General features: G+C 44.3%; 1 protein-coding gene across 8 annotated transcripts in view; it reads right to left on the bottom strand.

Moving 5' to 3' along the window:
- ctnna2 (catenin (cadherin-associated protein), alpha 2) overlaps positions 1-20822 on the bottom strand; it is a 1471852-nt gene that overhangs the window by 212987 nt on the left and 1238043 nt on the right. For all 8 annotated transcript variants that reach the window (XM_041198108.1, XM_041198115.1, XM_041198125.1 and 5 more), the window contains one exon: positions 7903-8016. In XM_041198108.1, coding sequence (XP_041054042.1) covers positions 7903-8016 — 114 coding nt within the window. The remainder of the gene's footprint in view (positions 1-7902; positions 8017-20822) is intronic.

The following is a 20822-nucleotide window of genomic DNA, read 5'->3' as shown; positions in this document are numbered from 1 at the left end:
CAAGGGTTTTTGGCATTTCTGAAGGAAAGAAAGGAAGAAAAAGGAGGTGGGTTGGCCCTGTTGATAAAGGATGAGATTAATATAGTGGTGAGAAATTATCTTAGTTTGGAGGATCAAAATATAAAGCAAAGTTTTATGGTACCCCGCCTATAGGCTGCAGGTGGCAGGGGCTGTAAAATTCCGTGGGTGGCCTTTCTGCCTGTCTCTGAAATATCCGCACTTTTACATGCAGTGAGTGAGGCCTAGGCTTGCCCTCGTCCCAATTAGGGCCCTTAAGTGAGTAATTATTGGCCACTGAAGGGCCGCTTACCACCCTGCTTCAATTTTTGAGGTCGGCGGAAGGAGTTCAGGGCCGGGGATGCTTGGCAGGCCACCATGCTCGGGCCTCAGGCGGAAAAGGGGAAATGCCTTCCTCAAGGGCTGCCTTTCCACATCTGGAACCCCACTCCAAGGTCTGCACCCTGTGGCTGCTCCTCACACTCCTGGGCTCTCCATCAATGCCCCTGCGCCTCACCTCCTCTTCCTGTCTTGAGACCTGCCCTTCCACTACCCCACATGTACTTGGACCTGGACTCTGGGACATTGCATCGGGGGACAACTTGAAGTCCCAGTCCTGGCCATTACCGCCATTGGCTTTCTGGGATTACAGAACTGACAACCAGCCAGGTTAGCTGTCAGCTTTCTGAGGCGGAACTTTCACCCAAGTGAAGGGGCAGAAGTCCCTTCTCCAGCCAATAAACACTCCATGGAGTGTTAAATGGCTGTGGGGCTGCTTTGATTAACAGGGATGCATTCCCTGCCAGCTTATCATTTGGGCAAGCTGGGTGAGTGGGCAAATGCATGGCAGATGCAGTATAATGTAGATAAATGTGAGGTAGCAAAAACAGGAAGGCAGATTATTATCTGAATGGCTATACATTGAGAGAGGGGAATGTGCAACGAGACCTGGGTATCGCTGTAGGTAAGTATGCAGGTGCAGCAGGTGGTAAAGAAGGCAAATAGTATGTTGGCCTCCATAGTGAAAGGATTCGAGTACAAGAGCAGGGTTGTCTTGCTACAATTATACAGGGCCTTGATGAGACCACACCTGGAATATTGTGTGCAGTTTTGGTCTCCTTATCTGAAGAAGGGTGTTCTTGCTATAAGTGAGTGCAGTGAAGGTTTACCAGACTGATTCCTGAGATGGCGGGACTGACATATGAGGAGAGATTGAGTCAGTGAGGATTATATTTGCTGAAGCTCAGAAGAATGAGGGAGGATCTCATAGAAACCTATAAAATTCTAACAGGACTCGACAGGGTAGATACAGGAAGGATGTTCCCGATAGTGGGGGAGTCCAGAACCAGGCGTCACAGTCTGAGGATACAGAATAGACCATTTAGGACTGAGATGAGGAGAAATTTCTTCACCCAGAGAATGGTGAGCCTGTGGAATTTGCTACCACCGAAAGTAGTTGAGGTCAAAACATTGCATGTTTTCAAGAAGGAGTTAGATATAGGTCTTGCGGAGAAAGGGATCAAAGGATATGGGGAGAAAGCGGGACCAGGCTATTGAGTTGGGTGATCAGCCATGATCACAATGAATGCTGGAGCTGGCTCGAAGGGCCAAATGGCCCACTCCTGCTCCTAGTTTCTATGTTTCTATGTTTCAATCGGGTGGTGGGGTGGGAAACCTGCCATCCAAAACATCCTGCCCGTAGAATCAGTTTGGGTGGAAATAAGAAATAGTAAAGGAAAGAAATCGCTGGTGGGAGTGATTTATAAGCCCCTGGCAGTAGCTATACTGGAGGACAGAGTATAAATCAAGAAATAATCGAGGTTTTTAAGGAAGGTACTGCAATAATCATGGCAGCTTTTAATCTTCACATAGAGTGGATGAATCAAATTGGCAAAAGCAGCCTGGAGGATGAGTTCATGGAGTGCATTGGGACAGTTTCATAGGGCAGAATGTTCCGGTTGGCGTGTGGGGGCGGCCCCGACACACCGACACATAAAACAACGCGCGATGATGCCAGACGTGCATCCCAACGTCATCGCAATATTTCGCTCAGCGGGCGCATGCTGAAGTCGGCTGCATTCCCACCGAAATGTCATCGGCCTATTAAGGCAATTAAGAAATTAATTAAAGTAGTTAAGAATGCTGCCTGTCCAACTTAAGGTTGGGGGCAGCCAGAAAGCCCAAGCGACCTTTGGGCGGGATGAGGTTTCCTGAAGCTTTTATGAAATCAATAAATTAATTTTCCCACCTTTACAAACATGTCCCGACTCATGTGATACTGTCAACGAGGGGACATGTTTGAATAAATTTTTACATCATTTATTGAACTGTTTTATTATCTATTCAATCTCCTTGAGGCAGCTCCGTGCCTCAGGGAAATTGTTGCGTTCTTTCGTGCGCATGTGCAAAAGAGTGCAGGCCGCAGCTCTCCCTCCTCGCCCTGCCCGCACATGTAGCGCTGAGCACCACGCGCCTGCCCGCTTGCATAAAATGGCGGCACGCAGCCAATCACGAAAAGGGAAGGAGGAAAGTAAAACAATCATTCGGGGAAAAAGTACTAGCAAAACAAATGGACCTACAGGCTGATAAGTCCTCTGGGCCTGATAGCCTGCTCCTAGCATCTTAAAAGAAGTGACTGCAGAGATAATGGATAATTGGTTGTAATCTTCCATTATTCCCTAGATTCAGGATAGGCTCCAGCAGATTAGAAAACTGCAAATGTAACACCACTCTTCAAGAAAGGAGGGAGTCAGAAAGCAGGAATTTTAGTCTAATGTCTGACAGTGGAAAAATTCTAGAATCCATTATTAAGGGGGATATTAGCAGGACTTTTAGAAAACCAAAATCCAATCAGGCAGAGTCAACATGCCATTTTGAAAAGGAATATGTATTTGACAAATTTATCAGATTTCTTTGAGTATCTAACAAGCAGGGTGGATAAAGGAGAACCAGTAGATGCAGTGAATTTGGATTTCCAAAAGGCATTCAGTAAGGTGCCATATAAAAGTCTACTGCAGAAGATAAGAGCTCTTGGTGTTGGGAATGATATATTAGCATGGATAGAGGATTGACTAACTAACAGGAAACAGAGAATCAGATTAAACAGGTCATTTTTATATTGGCAAACTGTAACGAGTTGAGTGCCACAGGGATCAGTTTACTGGCCTCAACACTTTACTATTTGTATTAATGACTTGGATATAGGAACTGACTATATTTTAGCCAATTTGCTGATGATACAAAAGTCAGTAGGAAAGCAAGTCGTGAGAAGGATGCAAAAGACTATATTTTAAGTTGGGGGGGGGCATATTTCTCACCACCCCCCTACACTGACTTACAAAGGTTGATTTCAAGTCCACCAATTTAAAGAAAGGCCACCCCTCAGCAAGAACAAGCTGGGGGCAGCCAAAGAAAGTAGAGGAAGTCCAGCCCTCAAGAGCTGCCAGCTAATTGGATTGGCCAGCAGCTCTAGCAGTCCCAGCCATGCCAGAACTCAGTCGTGTTATTGGGGCCAGGCAGAGGAGTTCAGGCTACAATCGGATCAGCCACGATCTTATCAAATGGAGGAGCAGCTCGATGGGTCAAATAATATAAATCAGACCTTATTTCCTACGGGCCAGAGTTTTGCAGTCATCAGGTGGGCTTGGCGGGAGTGGGTGGGGGGCAGTGGGAACCCAACCACACCGCCATTTTACACAGATGCGCCAATTAAGGCCCGCCCAGCGTAAGACGCAACAACGGCAACAGCGAGAAGGGGTGAACAGGGACAGGAGCTCAATGTCCACCGGGTCCAAGGGCAAACCAGCAGCCGATTCAAAAGTGGCGAAGGCCGCCATTGACTCGGAGGACCCTCGGCATGGAGCACTTCAGTGCTGAACACAGCAGGCAGGAGGGCAGGTCGGCAGGGCAGTTGGCCACCCCCATTGTTCCAAAGAGTGTGTCTCGCTGGCCTCCTGGAGGAGGTGGCAGCAGGCAGAGATATACTTGTCCCCAGGGACAGGAGCAGGAGGCCAGCCCACCTCACCTGGGAGGAGGTGGCATCCAGGGTGAGCTCCCATGATGTGGTGAGGCTCACATGGGTGCAGTCCCGGAAGCGCTTCAATGATCTTCTATGATCAGGAAGGGTGTGTAGCGTGTTGGCATGAATCACTTAGCACAGCAGTTAGGAGCTCTTAGAGTGTGAGTGGAAAATGTCAACGAGGCAGCAACTGGGCAAGGAGGTGAGTCCTGGCTGCTTGGAATGAGTGTCTTACGGCTCCAGTGCCACAAATCAGCTGAGCCCTGTGAGCTATTCCTCAGGTGGGGTTGGCCAGGCTGCAATGGCAATGCAGGTACTGGGTGGGCTAATCAATACTCCTCTGTACTTTCAGGAGAAGACATCCCATAATAATGCTGAGAGGCTGCGGACTGGTGGAGGACAACCCCATCTTCTAATCTCGAGTAGAGACGAGCAGGAGGCCCTGGAGCTGGAGAGGCACCATGCGCCTAGGTCAGCTGGCCACGGTGAGGTTGGGGTGCCACTGTGAGGTTAGAGTGCAGTACACTGAGGTCAGAATGTCTGTAATAGCAACCGTTGCACTGTTGTCTCTATATTGATGTCAGCCTCGAACATGGAAAGACGAGGTCACCCTGATCCGGGTGCCAGACATGCACAGTAACAGTGTAATGACTTCAACTAATCACAAGTCCTTGTCCTTCCTTTCAGGCTCATCATAAGTCCGTCGAGGTGAGGAGCCTGAAGGCCCGCTGTTCACCCCAGAGGGCAGCAACCATCACAACGCACCTGCATCATACCCTCTCAGCCAGACAGGCACCAACGCAGATACCAGCACCTCAGCGGGCATTAGATCAGCAGATAGTATCTTGGTGCACATTGGTGAGGGCACTTCACACTCACTTGAGGTGCAGGTGGAGGCAGAGAGTGCCCAGGGTGCCAGCAGTCGGAGGACTGCTGGGGCCAAAGAACATGCTCAGTCTGGAGTTGTCCCTGAGGCAGCAGATGCTGGAAGTGCAGCAAGGTGTGTGGGAGGATCTGGCAGAGATACAAGAGGGAATGCATGCTATAGCCTCCGTGATGGAGAGGTCCATGCGGAGCATCAGCAATGCAATGACCCTAATGGCCGAGTGCAATGCCTCCTCCATGGAGAGAATGGCGACTCTCACGGAGAGGCTTCTCCAGGAGAACAATCAGGGCTTCCTGGGGATGCGCTTGGACCTGCAAGCCCTCACGTCGGCATTGACCTCAGCTGGTCAGTGTCAGTGTGGGAGATGGATTGGACACCCAGCATCCCAGCTAGGTGCCCATCCATCAATGGTGAGCAGGGAGGTCGAACGCAACCTGACATTAGTGCACAAGCTGCTTGTTGCTCCTGTGGGCTCCTCTCAGGGCACTCTGGATGATGGCAGCAGCTCCTCCGCCCCTCTGCCAGTGACCGCGGCATCCGATGATGCTGTGGCGATTGGGGAGATACCTGCCAAGGTCATCAAGGCCAACAGGACAGCAGAGTGAGCAGGCTGTCTCCAATGCTGGTGCCAGCGAGGGGGGAACACCTAGACATTTCACCCACAAGCGAAAACTTAAAGCACCTTAAGCACAACACAGGCTTATCACTGGTGATATTTTTCCCCCTACTTTTACAGTAATTATTATTAGTATGATGGAGAACACCTTTCCATTTAATTTGTATTATGTATGCCAGGCACCACACCATTAAATGTGTTTGTGTTCAACAAGCCTCTGGGTGTTTCATTAGTTCTGCAGGTGCAAGGTAACCCATGATGTTATGAGTGACTTATTTGTCATTGAGCTTTATTGAAATGGCATATAGTGCATGTTGTTCACCAAGCAAATGTTCCTGTCAGGTTTCGAATATTAAGCCTGCAGCCCTGGCATGTGTTGGTGGTTCTTCTTTGGTAGGCTGGCTGAAGGAGCATTGGGTCAAAGCATCCCAGGTATCCCTGCCTTCCTGGAGGTTGCTCAGGTCAGCGTCAATCCCCTCAACGTTCTCCTGGCCATGTTCGTCCTTGGACACACTAATGGACTCATCATCTGCTGCCAGAGCAGTTGTGTCAAAATCTTCTTCCTCCACTGCATGCCCCTCTTTCCAGCGCCAGATTGTGGAGAGTGCAACATGCAACGAATATCAGTGACACACAATCTGGAGGGTATTGCAGTGCTCCCCTGAACGGTCCAGGCATCGGAAGCGCATCTTAGAAGACCTATAGCTCGCTCTACCGCCACCCTTGTGTAGACATGGCTCTTCTTGTACCGCTGCTCGGCCTCTGTTCTTGGATAGCAGAGAGGTGTCATGATCCACCTTTTGAGGTGCCCTTGTCACCCAGCAGCCATCCATCCAGCCTGGCTGGAGCACTGAAGAGCCTCAGCACCTGAGAGTGTTTGAGGATGTAATCGTCATGGGAGTTGCCTGGGTACCTTGCACAGACTTGCAGAATCTGCATCCTGTGATCACACACGATCTGCACGTTCATGGAGTGGAAGCCCTTCCTGTTGACGAAGGCACCCGACTCACTTGCTGGCCTCTTGGTGGCCACATGTGTGCAATCTATTGCACCCTGGATGCGGGAGAACCTAGCAATCGTGGCATAGCCTCTGGCTCGCTCTGCCTGGCTGGTCTTGTCTGTGAGGTAGTGAATGAAAGTCAATGCATGGCTGAACAGAGCTTGACACAACTGTGGACAGCTGATTGGGAGACTCCACAAAGATCGCCCACCGACCCCTGGAAAGAGCTGGAGGCATAGAAGTTGAGGGCCACTGTGACCTTCAGCGCCACTGGCTTGGGGTGTCCACCCACACTGTTGGAGCTGATCTCAGGGCCGATCATCTGACAGATGGAGGTCACTGTCTCCCTTAAGATATGGAGCCTCCTTCAGCACTGTACATCAGACATATTGAGGTAGCTGCCTTGCCACCTGTAAACCCTGGCAGAAGGATAGGGTGTCTTCTGCGACCCCATCCACCTTGCACTTTCTGTTGACCCTGCGCCCCTTGCACCTGCACCTGTCCTCCCACAGGTCACTCCCCTGGAGGCTGAAAAGGAACATCTGGCCCCCTCCCCGTTATGGCCTCTCCTCGTCCTCAGAGGAGGTGCCTCCAGTGGAAAACCACAATCCCCATTCCCAGGGTAAGGGAAGGCTGTCTGAAACCTGGAAGGCCCCAAGTGGTATGACTCCTCTGGAGTCCTGAACTGAAGCCTCTTAATCCTGTCAAAGCGGCTCTGAAGCGAAATGAATTTGTCCTGTTTACACAAGCGCGCAGCAGCAAGTTATAAGCTAAAGTACAAAAAACTAGCAGTAGCGAGTCCACTCGCCCCTCTTATCCCGCCCGTGGATGAGGTTTTTAGAAAATGTGACCTGCCCGGCTGCCCGTTGCACCCGTGTGACGCCCTGAAAGTCACAAGGGCTGCGTAAAATCACAGACAATGGGTGCCTCCAGGGCCTTAACTGGCCTGTTAATTAATGGCGAGCGCGCCTCCATCTCATCTCGCACCCGCCTCGCGAAATACTGCAACGGTGAACGGTGACGTCAGGATGCATGCCCAATGTCATCGCGTGTCATTTTACATCCCAGCGGGCTGGGCGCATGCCCACAAGCCACGTGTAAAATTCTGCCCATGATCTTATAAGCAAAGTTGTCACGCCTGTGTTTAAAGATGCTTGTCGATAGCTTTACTTTGCCTGACTAGGGAGTGGTGCAGAGTTGCCTGTATAACTCTACTTTCAGCCACTTTAGGCCAGCCTTCTGTGCAACTGGGCAATTAGAGATCAACATTACATTAGTTGGCATCAATTTATTAAAAGGTGATCACATTCCTAACAAGGGTTTTCTTTCCGATTCTTTGTTTATTCCATGTAATAAAAGGAACTCACTGAATTGAACAAACTCACCCTTGCGCTTTGTCCTGCAATAAGCTGATCATCCTCAGTCTGTACACTTGTCCGGCTACGCACATCATAGTCCTCTTGTTCAAAATCCGAATCATCCTCCAGTTCTTCCGGAGTCTGAATAGGGGAAGCAAAATAGAAAGGAAGGAGGTTATTGCTCACTAAGATCTTTGCACAGTCTACTTCTGGTAAGTGTGCAGATGCCATCAGATTCCATATTTCACATTAAACAATTGAATAGGGCAGCAGCTATTACATTGTAGAGGGTTGTCATTTTTCTTAAGTAGAACTGAGACCAGGGCTAATCCCAGGGTTGTCAGACAAAGCTTTGTCCTGGAACATTTCTGTGTGAGCTCTAATTAATAACAAGCACAATTTCAATAAAAATCCCATGTAGAACTGCACTGTAAATCCATCTGCTCCAGGGGCTATGAATGCCTGACACACTGCTTTCTAATTCTGCTTCATCTAATGACTCTTCCTGCTGGCGGTCATTTAATTGCAAAATCTGGATGTCTCTGAGAAAAGTGGTCTCATTTATTTTACTTGAATCTTTTACGGCAATTGTAGCAGAAATGCTGGGAAAATGTTGAAATGAGGTTGAGATTCAGGGTTTTATTCTCCCCATCTGCTCCTCCTTGTTATCGATATGTTCTCTACTAAGAGAGTACAGAAGCATCGTGATTATTTGACTGGACTAGTAATCCAGAAGACAGGACTAACAATTCAGGGGGAAAAAAAGCAAAATACTGCGGATGCTGGAAATCTGAAACATAAACAAAAAATGCTGGAAAAACTCAGCAGGTCTGGCAGCATCGGTGGAGAGGAAGACAGAGTTAACATTTCGAGTCCGTATGACTCTCCATCAGAACTAAAGAGGAATAGAAATGTGGTGAAATATATACTATTTAAGAGGGGTGGGACAGGTGGATCTGGATAGATGGTCAGTGATAGGTGGAAGCAAAGGAGAGATTGCCAAAGATGTCATAAACAAAAGGTCAAAGGGGTGTTGACGGTGGTGAAATTAGCTAAAAGATGTGATAATGGTGACACTAAGGGTAGAAAGCAGAATGAGCAAGTGACAGATGGCCCTAGTGGGGGTGGGGTGGGAGGAGGGGATCGAAATAGACTAAAAGGTGGAGATAAAACAATGGATGGAAATACATTTTTATAATAATAATAGAAATAGATGGGAAAAGAAAAATATATCCAGCTCCACCTGTTCCCCCGCCCCACCCCCCGTTTTTGTTTAATAATTCAGGAATATGAGTTAAAATTTCAGCATAGCAGTTTGATGATTTGAAATCAGTTTTTGCAAAGATCTGAGAATTCAAGCTGGTAGCAGAAAAGGTGGTCTGTCAGTTGGTTGCCAAAATCCACTAATGTCCTTCAACAAAGAAAGCAGGTCATCCTTACCCACTCTGATTGATATGCAATTCCAATTAGTGACCAAGATGGTTGTCTCTTAATCCATTTAAGTGGCATAGCAAGCCAGTCAGTTATTTTTTTTATTCTTTCATGGGGCATGGGCATCATCAACAAGGCCAGCATTTGTTGCCCATCCCTAATTTCCCTTGAACTGAGCACCTTGCTAAACCATTTCCGAGGGCAGCTAAGGGTCAACCACATTGCTGTGGTTTTGGAGTCACATGTAGGTCAGACCAGGTAAGGATCTCCTTTCCTAAAATACATTAGTGAACCAGATGGGTTTTTAATGACAATCGATTCATGGTGACCATTACTGAAAATAGCCTTCAATTGCACATTTATTAATTTAATTTAAATTCCACCAGCTGCCATGCTAGGATTTCAACCCACATCCCCAGAATATTACCCTGGGCATCCGGATTACTGTTTCAGTGACATTATCACTACACCACCATCTGCCCCAAAGTGATTTAAGAAGAAAACCCATCACCGCCTTCTGAGCGCAAATAAGGATGGGCAATAAATGCCAGCCTTGCCAAGAAAGTTCACATCCCAAAATTAAAGTTACAAAAATGCACACTCCTTTCTTTGGCCTCCCAATCTTCACCACTCACTAGTTTCTCATCATCAACAACAATTATCAACGCACCATCATCACGCAGTGACATATTATGATGCTGCCTTACTCAATTGAAGAAAAGTGAACAATAAAGGTCATTTTAAAAATTCATTCATGGGATGTGGGCATCACTGGCTATGCCAGCATTTATTGCCCATCCCCAATTACCCTTGCTCAGAGGGCATTTAAGAGTCAACCACATTGCTGTGAATCTGAAATCACATGTAGGCCAGACCAGGTAAGGACAGCAGATTTCCCTCCCTAAAGGACATTAGTGAATCAGATGGGTTTTACAACAATTGACAATATTTCATGGTCATCATTAGACTTTTAATTCCAATTTTTTATTGAATTCAAATGCCACCATCTGTCATGGTGTAACCCAAATCTGGGTCCCCAGAGCATTACCCTGGATCTCTGGATTACTAGTCCAGTGACCAATGCCACTATGCCATCACCACCTGTATATATGGATATATTATTAAAGCAAAATATATTCTGCTGGACCCTCAAATATCTGACACTCTTAGTTGGAACACAGCCTCTTATGCATTTTCTGTAGTTTTATATGTAAAAAATGTTGGGATGGGCAAAAAATGCTGGTCTAACCAGCAATGCCACATTCCCTGAACGAATAAAAAAAAGTTGATTAAATGTCTGATGAAAAATAATTAAACATTTTGACAATATATGTCTGTTGCCACCATTGACGGGAATCCCTTAATGTATGTCTTGATCTATGCTGTTATTTTAGCCCAAGTGTTCAACACATTTAAATTAACAGAGTGAGTGACTCTTTAGTCATTGATCCACTGGTGTCGTCAACAGCCATTTTTTTATGTTGAATGTTCTTTCCTAAATAAAATTAGTTTTTGCTCATATGAGTTTTAAATTGGCTTTTATTTTGTGCTCACCAGTTGTCATGGAATTGAAAACTTTTGTGCCAACAATCTACCAGTTGGACCATATGGCATAGAATGGATTCAGCGAAAAACCACCTCTAATTTTCTCCAATAATGTGCCTTCAGTCTTAAATAATAAAAAATGATAGGATAAAAAAGATATCATTCAGCTCGTCGTTTTAGAAAGACCATGCACAATTTACTCCATGAATTCCAATTGAAGCATTTTAACTCCTGAAGGCAAATTCTAAATAAATAATTCAGATTCCAAAAATGCATGCGACATATTGACCATCAACCCTAGTCTGGAGCTGTTCAGAGGTTATAATTGATTTCTACTCTTCTTCCTCACTTTTCTTCCCCCTTTCCTTCTCTCTTGTGACAGGTTTGTTGAGGAGAAGGCGGGAGAATGGTGTTGAGAAACTTAGCAGCCATGATTGAATGGTGGAGCAGACTCGATGGGCTGAATGGCCTAATTTCTGCTCCTATGTCTTATGGTCTTATGGTTTCTGTTTTATTACTTTTATATAGAACTGTGAAAATCGCAGTAAAGCACATTCTAATACATTAAGGTGACATTAACTATTCCCCAGGTCTCCCATCCATGCGCCTTCTTGAAAAGAAAATCTACTCCCAATTTTTCTAAATTCTTGACAGTTTTTGTGGAAGTGACAGTTCATAGATAAGAGGAGAGAAAAGAGAGCCAGAGTAAAACAAAAGAGAGAGGTGAATAGAGAAGACAAAGAAAAGGGAAAGTGAGAAAGAATGGAAGACAGGTTGAATGCAGGGAAATATCAACAAAGAAATCTATTGAAACTGCTTGAACAGATGTTACACCAGTTGACCTGTCAATCAAAGCAGTCCAGCAGAGTTTGCTTTTAACAGCCACTGACAGCTGCAGTCAGTTTTTTTTTACAGTTTAAAGAGCAGAGAGATTTAAAAAACTTCAGGTCATGACAGTTAAACCAACCTTATTTGCCCTTCAAAAGCGTTTACGTGTACCCCCACAACTGTGTGTTAAGGCCTTGCAACAGCCAAAATGGGGTCTGCTTAAACACAGCAGTAAGTTCAAATCACTCTACTCAGTTTGGGTTTCCTTCCTGTGTGGATCACATCCACTCCCTTCCAGCCTGTCATTTTTAATGGTCTTTAGAGTCTTCCCGACCCCGTGAAAATCTGGCAAAAAATATCCCTTACTGGGGGTAGAAGGCAAGCCATTAAGACCACAGCTAGGAACACTGTTCATTAAGTGGAACATAAAGGTGTCCTTCCTTATTTAGAACTGCTTTGAGGCTGTTTGTGATCAAAGACCTGAGCAACAAGACCTTGCATTTCCCGATCCTGTTGCTTTATTCATTTGCAGATCTTCTCGACTGTGAGATAATTGACACAAAAAGTGTTCTTTTCTTCTAATGCATGTCACTCAGATTTGAGAGCGTTTTTTTTTAAAATTACATATGTTCAAGATGACATCTTTAAAATAAAGTTCAGCCCTGAGTTTAGTTCTAGTTTTTTTCAGTGGTCTCTGTAGTAGAAGGTGTAGGAATTCATTGTCTAATATATGTAGAAAAGCATCTCTATATAATCATAAAGTGCATCTCTGATAGAGACAAAGAAAATGATTGTACAGGCTAAGATTGTATGTCTAGACAAGTCAATTAAGGGAAGGCAGTGGCATTAGGGGCAAGCAGTGGCGTAGTGGTATGGTCACTGGACTGATAATCCAGAGACCCAGGGTAATGCTAGTATGCAAGTGCAGCAAGTAATTAGGAAGACTAACAGAATGCTATAATTTATTGCGAAGGGAATTGAATACAAAAGTAGGGTGGTTATGCTTCAGTTGTTCCGGACACGAGTGAGACCACATTTGGAGTACTGTGTACAGTATTGGTCACCTTATTTAAGAAAGAATGTAAATGCATTGGAAGCAGTTCAAGGCAATTTGATTGAAACATATAAGATCCTGAGGAGTCTTGACAGGGTGGATGTTTCCTCTTGTGGAAAAATCTAGAACTAGGGGTCATTGTTTAAAAATAAGAGGTCACCCATTTAAAACAGAAAAAAATCCTGTAACTCCCTCCCTAACAGCATTGTGGGTGTACCTATACCACAGGGACTGCAGCGATTCAAAAAGGCAGCTCAACACTACCTTCTCAAGGGAAATTCAGGATGGGCAATAAATGCGGGCCGAGCCAGCGATGCCCACATCATGTATAATGATATAAAAAAGGTATAATTGGGTTACTTAGATGTACAAGTATCCCTGAAATTAAGGGAGGTGGAAGTTTAAGATAGACCCAGATATAGCTACCAATAATATGATACAAATCGGTTGAACCAAACAGTTCTGTGTTCCAAATTTATCACAAAGGTATAGGCTTGGTGGTAAATTTCTGACATAAGAGCGTAAGAAACTGGAGCAGGAGTAGGTCATATGGCCTCTCAAGCCTGCTCCACCATTCAATAAGATCATGGGTGATCTGATTTTGGCCTGAACTTTATTTTCCTGCCTTTCCCTATAACCTTTGGTTCTCCTGTCAATCAAAAATTTGTCTAACTCAGTCTTGAACACATTTAAGACCCTGCCTTCACTGCTCGCTGGGGAAGAGAAGTCAAAACAACAGCAACTCTCTGAGAAAATAAATTCCTCCTCGTCTCTATTTAAATGGGAGGGAAACATCCAAGAAGAATCTATGGAGGTATAAAAATGGCAGCCGGGACCTGATTCCAGGATTCTCAACCCCATTCCCAGCAGCCTCAATTCTCACAAGTGTGGGTTAAGGATGAGGGTTGGTGCAGGTCGCGACGTGTCGTGAACCATAGTCTTTCGAAATGTAAGATCAAAAAGCTCTCTCATGCCCCCCATGCCAAGCTGTCTCCCCACCTACCTCCCCATGGCCCCCCATGCCCTCATGCCAAGCCCTACATGCACCTCCAATGGCCCCATCCTCCCACACCCCTATGCCAAGCTATGCGCCTCCACCAACCCCCATTGCCCATCATACCCTCCACGTCAAGCACTTACATGCCCATTCACCCACTATACAGTCTGTACGGAACTGATGACCCTATAGTGACAATAGGATGTGTTTTAAAAAAAACTTTAAAGGAACAGACATTCATTCATAACTTTCTACTTTCTTAAAAAAATCTCCTCAAAACAGCTCAATAAAAGCTTCAATCATGCATACCCTTTACAGTATCATTAGTTGAAACTGAAAGGACATGCCATCTCTTTATCTTATGTAATTAAACATTGTGCAATTGACATAATAGATCAGAGAACAAGAGTTGTCAATCAAGCAATGTTTTCTGTGGGATGTGGCTGTTTCAACAATCTAATGGATGCCTGGACTCTCAGGCAAAAATGCATAATGAGGCTCGGTTCTGTATAATAGCATGGAATTCCTATAGCCTGACCTCGGAGGTATGAGGGGCCATGAGGGGGTGGGGGGTGTTGGGTGGAGGACATGTGGTAGCATGGAAGGGGTATGGAAAGTGTATGGGAGGTGAGGGGGGTCAGAGGTGAGGGCTAGTTCTTGATTTTATTGGTTTTATTGTTTCTGAGACGAAAACCCACCTCCTTGTTTGGTAACCCCTGTGGCTGCTTGTGATCTCTTTCCAGTGGCAGTCCTTTTGGCATCCATGCTCCCAGGAACCAAAATCCCATCTCTGTTAGCCCTGTCTCCCAAGGTGAAATTTTCCAACTTGTGCCACAAGCTTCAAAGATGAAAATCCAGTCCAACGTCTTAGCATCTAACCTGTCAAGCACCCTCAGAATCTTATATGTTTCACCAGAGTCACCTCTCTTTCTTCTAAACTCTCATAAATATAGGCTCAACCTACTCAACCTTTCAGCATAAGACAAACACCTCATCCCAGAAATCAGCCTAGTGTTTGGAGAAATGCCTTTGTGCATTGTGGCTTTCCATGGGCTGCTATATTCATGTAACTTCTGATGTTATACTTGGTGGAGAAAAGGCTTGAGAGCAGAAGTCATTACACCCACCAGTTGTAACATAGTGTCAGGAGTGTGCAGCTGAAATTAAGTGGATTTTGATAGCTGTTAGAGAGCCAGACAGCAGAGAATAATTAACACTTTGTACAGGAGACTGGCCACTGAGTAAGTCAGTATGGCTTTGAATATTGAAAAGGGAGATGTTTGGAGAAGTGCCTTTGTGCAATGTGGCTGGCCATGCAACCTCTGATGTCATCCTTGGTGTATAAAGGCTTGACAGCAGAAGCCATTTCATTCACCACTTGGAGCGTCTAGGGTGCCTTCTTCAAACCACTTCCAATGCAAGTATGCCCCTCCTTAAGCAAGGTGACCAAAACTGTACGCAGTTCTCTCGGTGCAGTATCATCACTGCTGTGATAGCAAGACTTCCCTATTTTTATACTTCATCCCCATTGCCATAAAGGGCAAAAAATTGAGAGTTCTGGGACAAACAAATAAGCATTTGTCTGGTCTCCTTGATGACCGGTCTTATTATGGTGTCAAGGTCAGTGCTAAAACATGTGGAATCTTTTACATTCACCTGAAAAAGGCAGGCAAGGTCTTGGTTAACCTGGGGCTGGCATCTGCAACAATGCAGAGCTTCTTCAGCATTGCATTGAGCTATCAGTCCAAATTATGGGGATGAATTTCCCTGGGGTGTCTCCCAGTCATCCTCTGTAATATCAGAGGAGGAATCATAGAAACCCGAAAAAACAATCAATAATCTATATTTTCACAGCTCTTCCTCCAAAGTTGGAGGACAATAGAAAAACCCAACAGAAATTCATCCCTATGTACTCCAGTCCCACAGTGAGGTGTGAACCTGCAACCTCCTGGCAGAGGCAAGAACACTACAAACTGAACCCAATTATCAGAACTATAAGAAAATAGAAGAGTGAGCGAAATGACTTTTTATCCCCTCAGCCTAGGCTGGATTTGAATCCAGAAAGTGTCAAAGGGCAGTTTCCTAACCTGGTCACCAAATTCCACCCCCAGCAACACCCATCCCCCCATCAATAGCTCCAATAAAAATAAATGCATTTTGCTTTCTTTTTTTGGTAATGGGCAGTGTGCAATTGGTATTGTTTTTAAAATCCTTCATGCATATCTATCAATGCAACCTGCATGGGGTGATGCGCTTGTCACCTTGGGTTGGCTCGTGCCCTTGTTGTGTCAAAATTGAGAGGTTGTTGACATGAATCCCAATCAGGCTTCAGAAGATAATGGGTGAATATCTGTAAGCTTTCTCTCACTCATTTACTGTAGCATTGCAGAGGAGCTGCGGAAACCCCAGAAAAATGGCTCTCAGCCCAGCAATGCCTCAATTTAAAAATTCCCCTTCTTGCATTTATGGTCTCACTCCTCTCTATCTGTAATATTCTTCAGCCCTACAACCCTGTGGGAACTCTATGTTCCTCCACATCTAGCCTCTTGTGCATTCACATGGACATGTCTTCAGCTGTGTTATCCATAAGCCCTGGAATTTGTTCACTAAGTCTCTTTAACTCCTTTAAGACGCTCCTTAAATCTACCTTGTTGTCACCTGTTTCTATCATCTCCCTACATGCCTTGGTGTTAATTTTTTTTTTGACAATGCTCCATAGACATTTTGCTAGGTTAAAGGCTCTAAATTACAGCAAATTATTCTTTGAGGGTTTCCGTGGGGGACAAGTGAGAGAACACTATGGATATTCACTCCCACACTTTGATCTGAGACTCCTGTGTAGTATTCACAGAGAGCTATAGAACCCCACATTCCTTCACCAGCTGAGATAGTAATTTAAAGTTCCATTTACCTAGGTATCTTAAGATCCCAGGATAATATTAAAGAAGAGGAGGGTGTTTCAGCCAATTTTCTGCCTCAACAAACACCATTAAAAGGATGATCAAAAGATCATTAATTTTGTGGTGGTTTGTGGGATATGGGTGGCGTGGAATAGCTGTCACGTTGTCACTGTTCCTCATATCAAACAATTTTGTTTCAGGGATGTGATGAGGAATTAAAAATTGTCGATATTTATTTTGTTCATGTGAACAGTGAAGCACATTCTGTTATACCGCAAAAAACAAATATACCTTCAGCCTCTTAAGGCAAAAGTCAATAATGCCAGATGAATTTATTCTGAATGTTGTTTTTCAGTGAGTTGTAGCACAGCAAGACATTCTACTTTGGATCTTTGTTCTTGACTGAGCTGATGCCCTGAAGAGCCAGAATATCATACCTATCATAAAGCCATTGCATGCTAACCCATAAAACCCAGACACAAAGAATAGTTACTCGATATATATTAAAGGCCTGAACTTGGATAGAAAGGACATAACTTCAACATTTGCCAATAATGCAAAACTCAGAAATGTTGTAACACAATGAGGAGAATATTAGCAGATTTCAAGAGGACATGGATAGACTGGCAAAGAGGTGTATATACTTCAAAAGTAAAAATATGCAGGGCTATAGGGAAAGAGCAGGGGAATGGAATTTATTGAATGGCTCTTTCAAAGAGATGGAACAGGCACAATGGGCTGAACGGCCTCCTTCTGTGCTGCATTATTCTATAATTTGCAAAGGGGTCTCTAGAAATATGCAAATACTTACACAGGGTCACTGACATGCCACAATTTGCACTGGGTGCAAAATTCAACAGATTGAAAACCATAGTTTTGAGGAAACAGGAGTGAGGCAGAGTTTTTCATTTCATTCATTGCTATCTGTTATCCTCTGGGTCATTTTGTTAATGAATAAACAGAGAAAACATCTAAGCCACCTTTTTAAAAAAAAACTGCCCTGAGGCAATGAGCCCTTGTGAGGAATATATAACCAAACACTTATCCAGAAGACTTCAGCTGTTGCCAGTTTTACAGGTAGTAGAAATTACAAATTGAAAAAAATGCAAAGTGAGGCCATTATCTATCAGCGAACCTCAAAGTTGATGTGTGGTTTACTCTTCTCTAAATGCTACTAATATATGATTTATGTGCATACCACATATGACAAGCTACATCAGCTTCCTGCAGCATACCTTGCATTAAATATTTTGATCTTTTTTCTGGTAGATAGTTGAGTAAGTGCTGTAGCTGATTACCCCCACTCGCCCGTTTTTACAGATAGTTGCAAAGAACAAAACTGTGGTGTCTCCAATTGGCTGAGCAACATAAGAATGAGTTTACTTCAAAAATTACTTCAATAGCTGTAAAGAACTTTGTGGTGTTCTGAGGTTGTGAAGGGTGCTATATAAATGCAAGTCTTCACTTCCTTCTTTGATGCAGCAGTAACTGACCATATCAAATTGCACAGCTTCCTGCCAATCAGCAACATTCAGGACTGCTTTGGAAAAAAAAAAATCTGCCTCTATTATTACCAGATATGATGCTATAATACTATAAAGTCCTATAGTCTTATAATGCAGTATTAGGCAGGAGATTATGGAGCCTTGCTGTGTCCTAACTGGTGGCTGTGTTTCCTATGTTTCGATAGTGACAAGACTTCAAAAGTACTTCATTGGTTGTAAAACACTTGGTGCATTCTAAGGTCATGAAAGGAGCTAAATAAATGAAACTCTTTTACTTCTTCTGATATCTATGAATAAATCAATCTTAAATTGTTCTGTAAGTATTCAAAGAAAAGTTTGTTCCCATATTTAGGACTACCATTCGTTGCCTATTTAACTTCAGAATTCTGCCCATTTCTCTCTGGTTCTGGTGTTTCTCCATGTAGGGGGATACCTGACCTATTGCCAGCACTCAGTAACAACATGCAGCTAGATAGCAAGCTGCCCTCTCAGAGATACATGGAGAATGGAGGCGGAAATTAGTAAGGAAAGACCGTAAATTTCATCAAAGAGTTAAGTTCAAAGAAGTTCTTAAGGAGGAGTGGTTGCTGAAGAGACAGAAGGGATTAGAAAATGAATACCAGAGAACAAGATCCAAAATCAGAAGGCACGGCCACCAATGGTGGATCAATGGTGAGAACAGCATGTATAGAAGCCAGAGACAGCTGGAGGAAGAGTTCAGGGCTGTTGGTGGGAAGCGGCAGTGAGGAGGTGGGGGGCAGGGTGGTGGTGGTGGTGGTGCAGCAGAAATTGTAGGAGGTTGATCCTATCAACCACTTTGGAACTGGCCAGGGACACTGTGTCCCATATCTCTCTCTCCACAGCTGCTGACTGACCTGACCTAAATAGAGGCCAGTGCAGTAATAGTTGCCCTCCACTAGATCTCAGTGGCATGTTTGTTTAATAATGATTGAACTGCACGTGCAGCAGCGTACTTACTGGAGTCCTGAATGTCTTACTTCCAAACAAAGAACATGAGAGTGCAAATAAGATTCCTGCGTCCAGAATCACAAAGCTAACAGCAGTCCGCTGTCTCAATATATCTGTCAGAAGCTGCACAGCACTAGATCGCTATGGGCTAAATTTCAAATGTAATGGTGCATCTACTGTTCTTTAGGGCAAATATAACAAAAATTCGGTGGGTTCAGTTGAAAAGTAAAACTGGTGTGCCACTCCTCTTCCTTCCCTACCCCAATGATATTTACCATTTTAACTCATTTCAAAATGTTTGCTCTGTTTATCACATCGAAGATAATATAAAAGAAAAACTGAATTTTTGAAACATCAGCAAGGAATGAACTAACTGAAAATACACTGTTAAAAATTGGTATACAATTGACATCCTTTGTTCACTAATAAATGGATCTGTTTAGTTTAAATGAATGAACACCTGCATCAAAATAACAGGGGAATGACAAGCATATAAATGAGTCAGCACGGTCATATATAAAATCACTCCATTAGAGTCCTGCTCTGCTAGTATAGTCTTTTTTCCATTAGAATTTTATGTAAGGAGGGAGGTCTAAAATTAATTTTAAAGGTCATACTATTTAAATAATTAGCCAACAGACAGGATCTTATATCATGCATTCTAAGTTGCATTCTATCATATTTGGGTTTGAAAAATTACAGTCAATCTCTTTCTCCTTTCTGCAGTTTCACTGCAGAGGTACAAGACTGTAATGCAATCAAGGGGCGTCCCAAATGGACCTCTTCAGAAACCTCAGATTGTACTTAGATCATAAGACATAAGAGCAGAAATTAGGCCATTCGGCCCATCGAGTCTGCTCCGCCATTCAATTATGGCTGAGAAGTTTCTCAAACCCATTCTCCTGCCTTCTCCCCGTAACTTTTGATCCCCTTACCAATCAAGAACCTATCTATCTCGATCTTAAATACACTCAATGACCTGGCCTCCACAGCCTTCTGTGGCAATGAATTCCATTGAGTCACCACTCTCTGGCTAAAGAAGTTTCTCCTCATCTCTGTTCTAAAAGGTCTTCCCTTTACTCTGAGGCTGTACCCTCGGGTCCTAGTCTCTCCTAATAATGGAAACATCTTCCCCACGGCCACTCTATCCAGTCCTTTCAGTATTCTGTAAGTTTCAATCAGATCCCCCCTCATCCTTCTAAACTCCATCGAGTATAGACCTAGAGTCCTCAAATGTTCCTCATATCTTAAGCCTTTCATTCCTGGGATCATTCTCATGAACCTCCTCTGGACCCTCTCCAGGGCCAGCACATCCTTCCTGAGATATGGGGCCCAGAATTGCTCACAATATTCTAAATGTAGGGGCTCTGACCAGAGCCTTATAAAGCCTCAGCAGCACATCCCTGCTTTTATATCCTAGTCCTCTTAAAATAAATGTCAACATTGCATTTGCCTTCCTAACTACCGACTCAACCTGCAAGTTAACCTTAAGATAATCCTGGACTAGCACTCCCAAGTCCCTTTGCACTCCAGATTTCTGAATTCTCTCCCCATTTAGAAAATAGTCTATGCCTCTATTCTTCTTACCAAAGTGCATGACCTCACACTTCCCCACGTTGTATTCCATCTGCCACTTCTTTGCCCATCCTCCTAACCTGCCCAAATCCTTCTGCAGCCTCCCCACATCCTCAATACTACCTGTCCCTCCACCTATCTTT

The sequence above is a fragment of the Carcharodon carcharias genome, chromosome 1 (assembly GCF_017639515.1).
Source record: "Carcharodon carcharias isolate sCarCar2 chromosome 1, sCarCar2.pri, whole genome shotgun sequence".
Taxonomy (NCBI): Eukaryota; Metazoa; Chordata; class Chondrichthyes; order Lamniformes; family Lamnidae; genus Carcharodon; species Carcharodon carcharias.
This window is presented reverse-complemented; position numbering and strand designations above follow the sequence as displayed.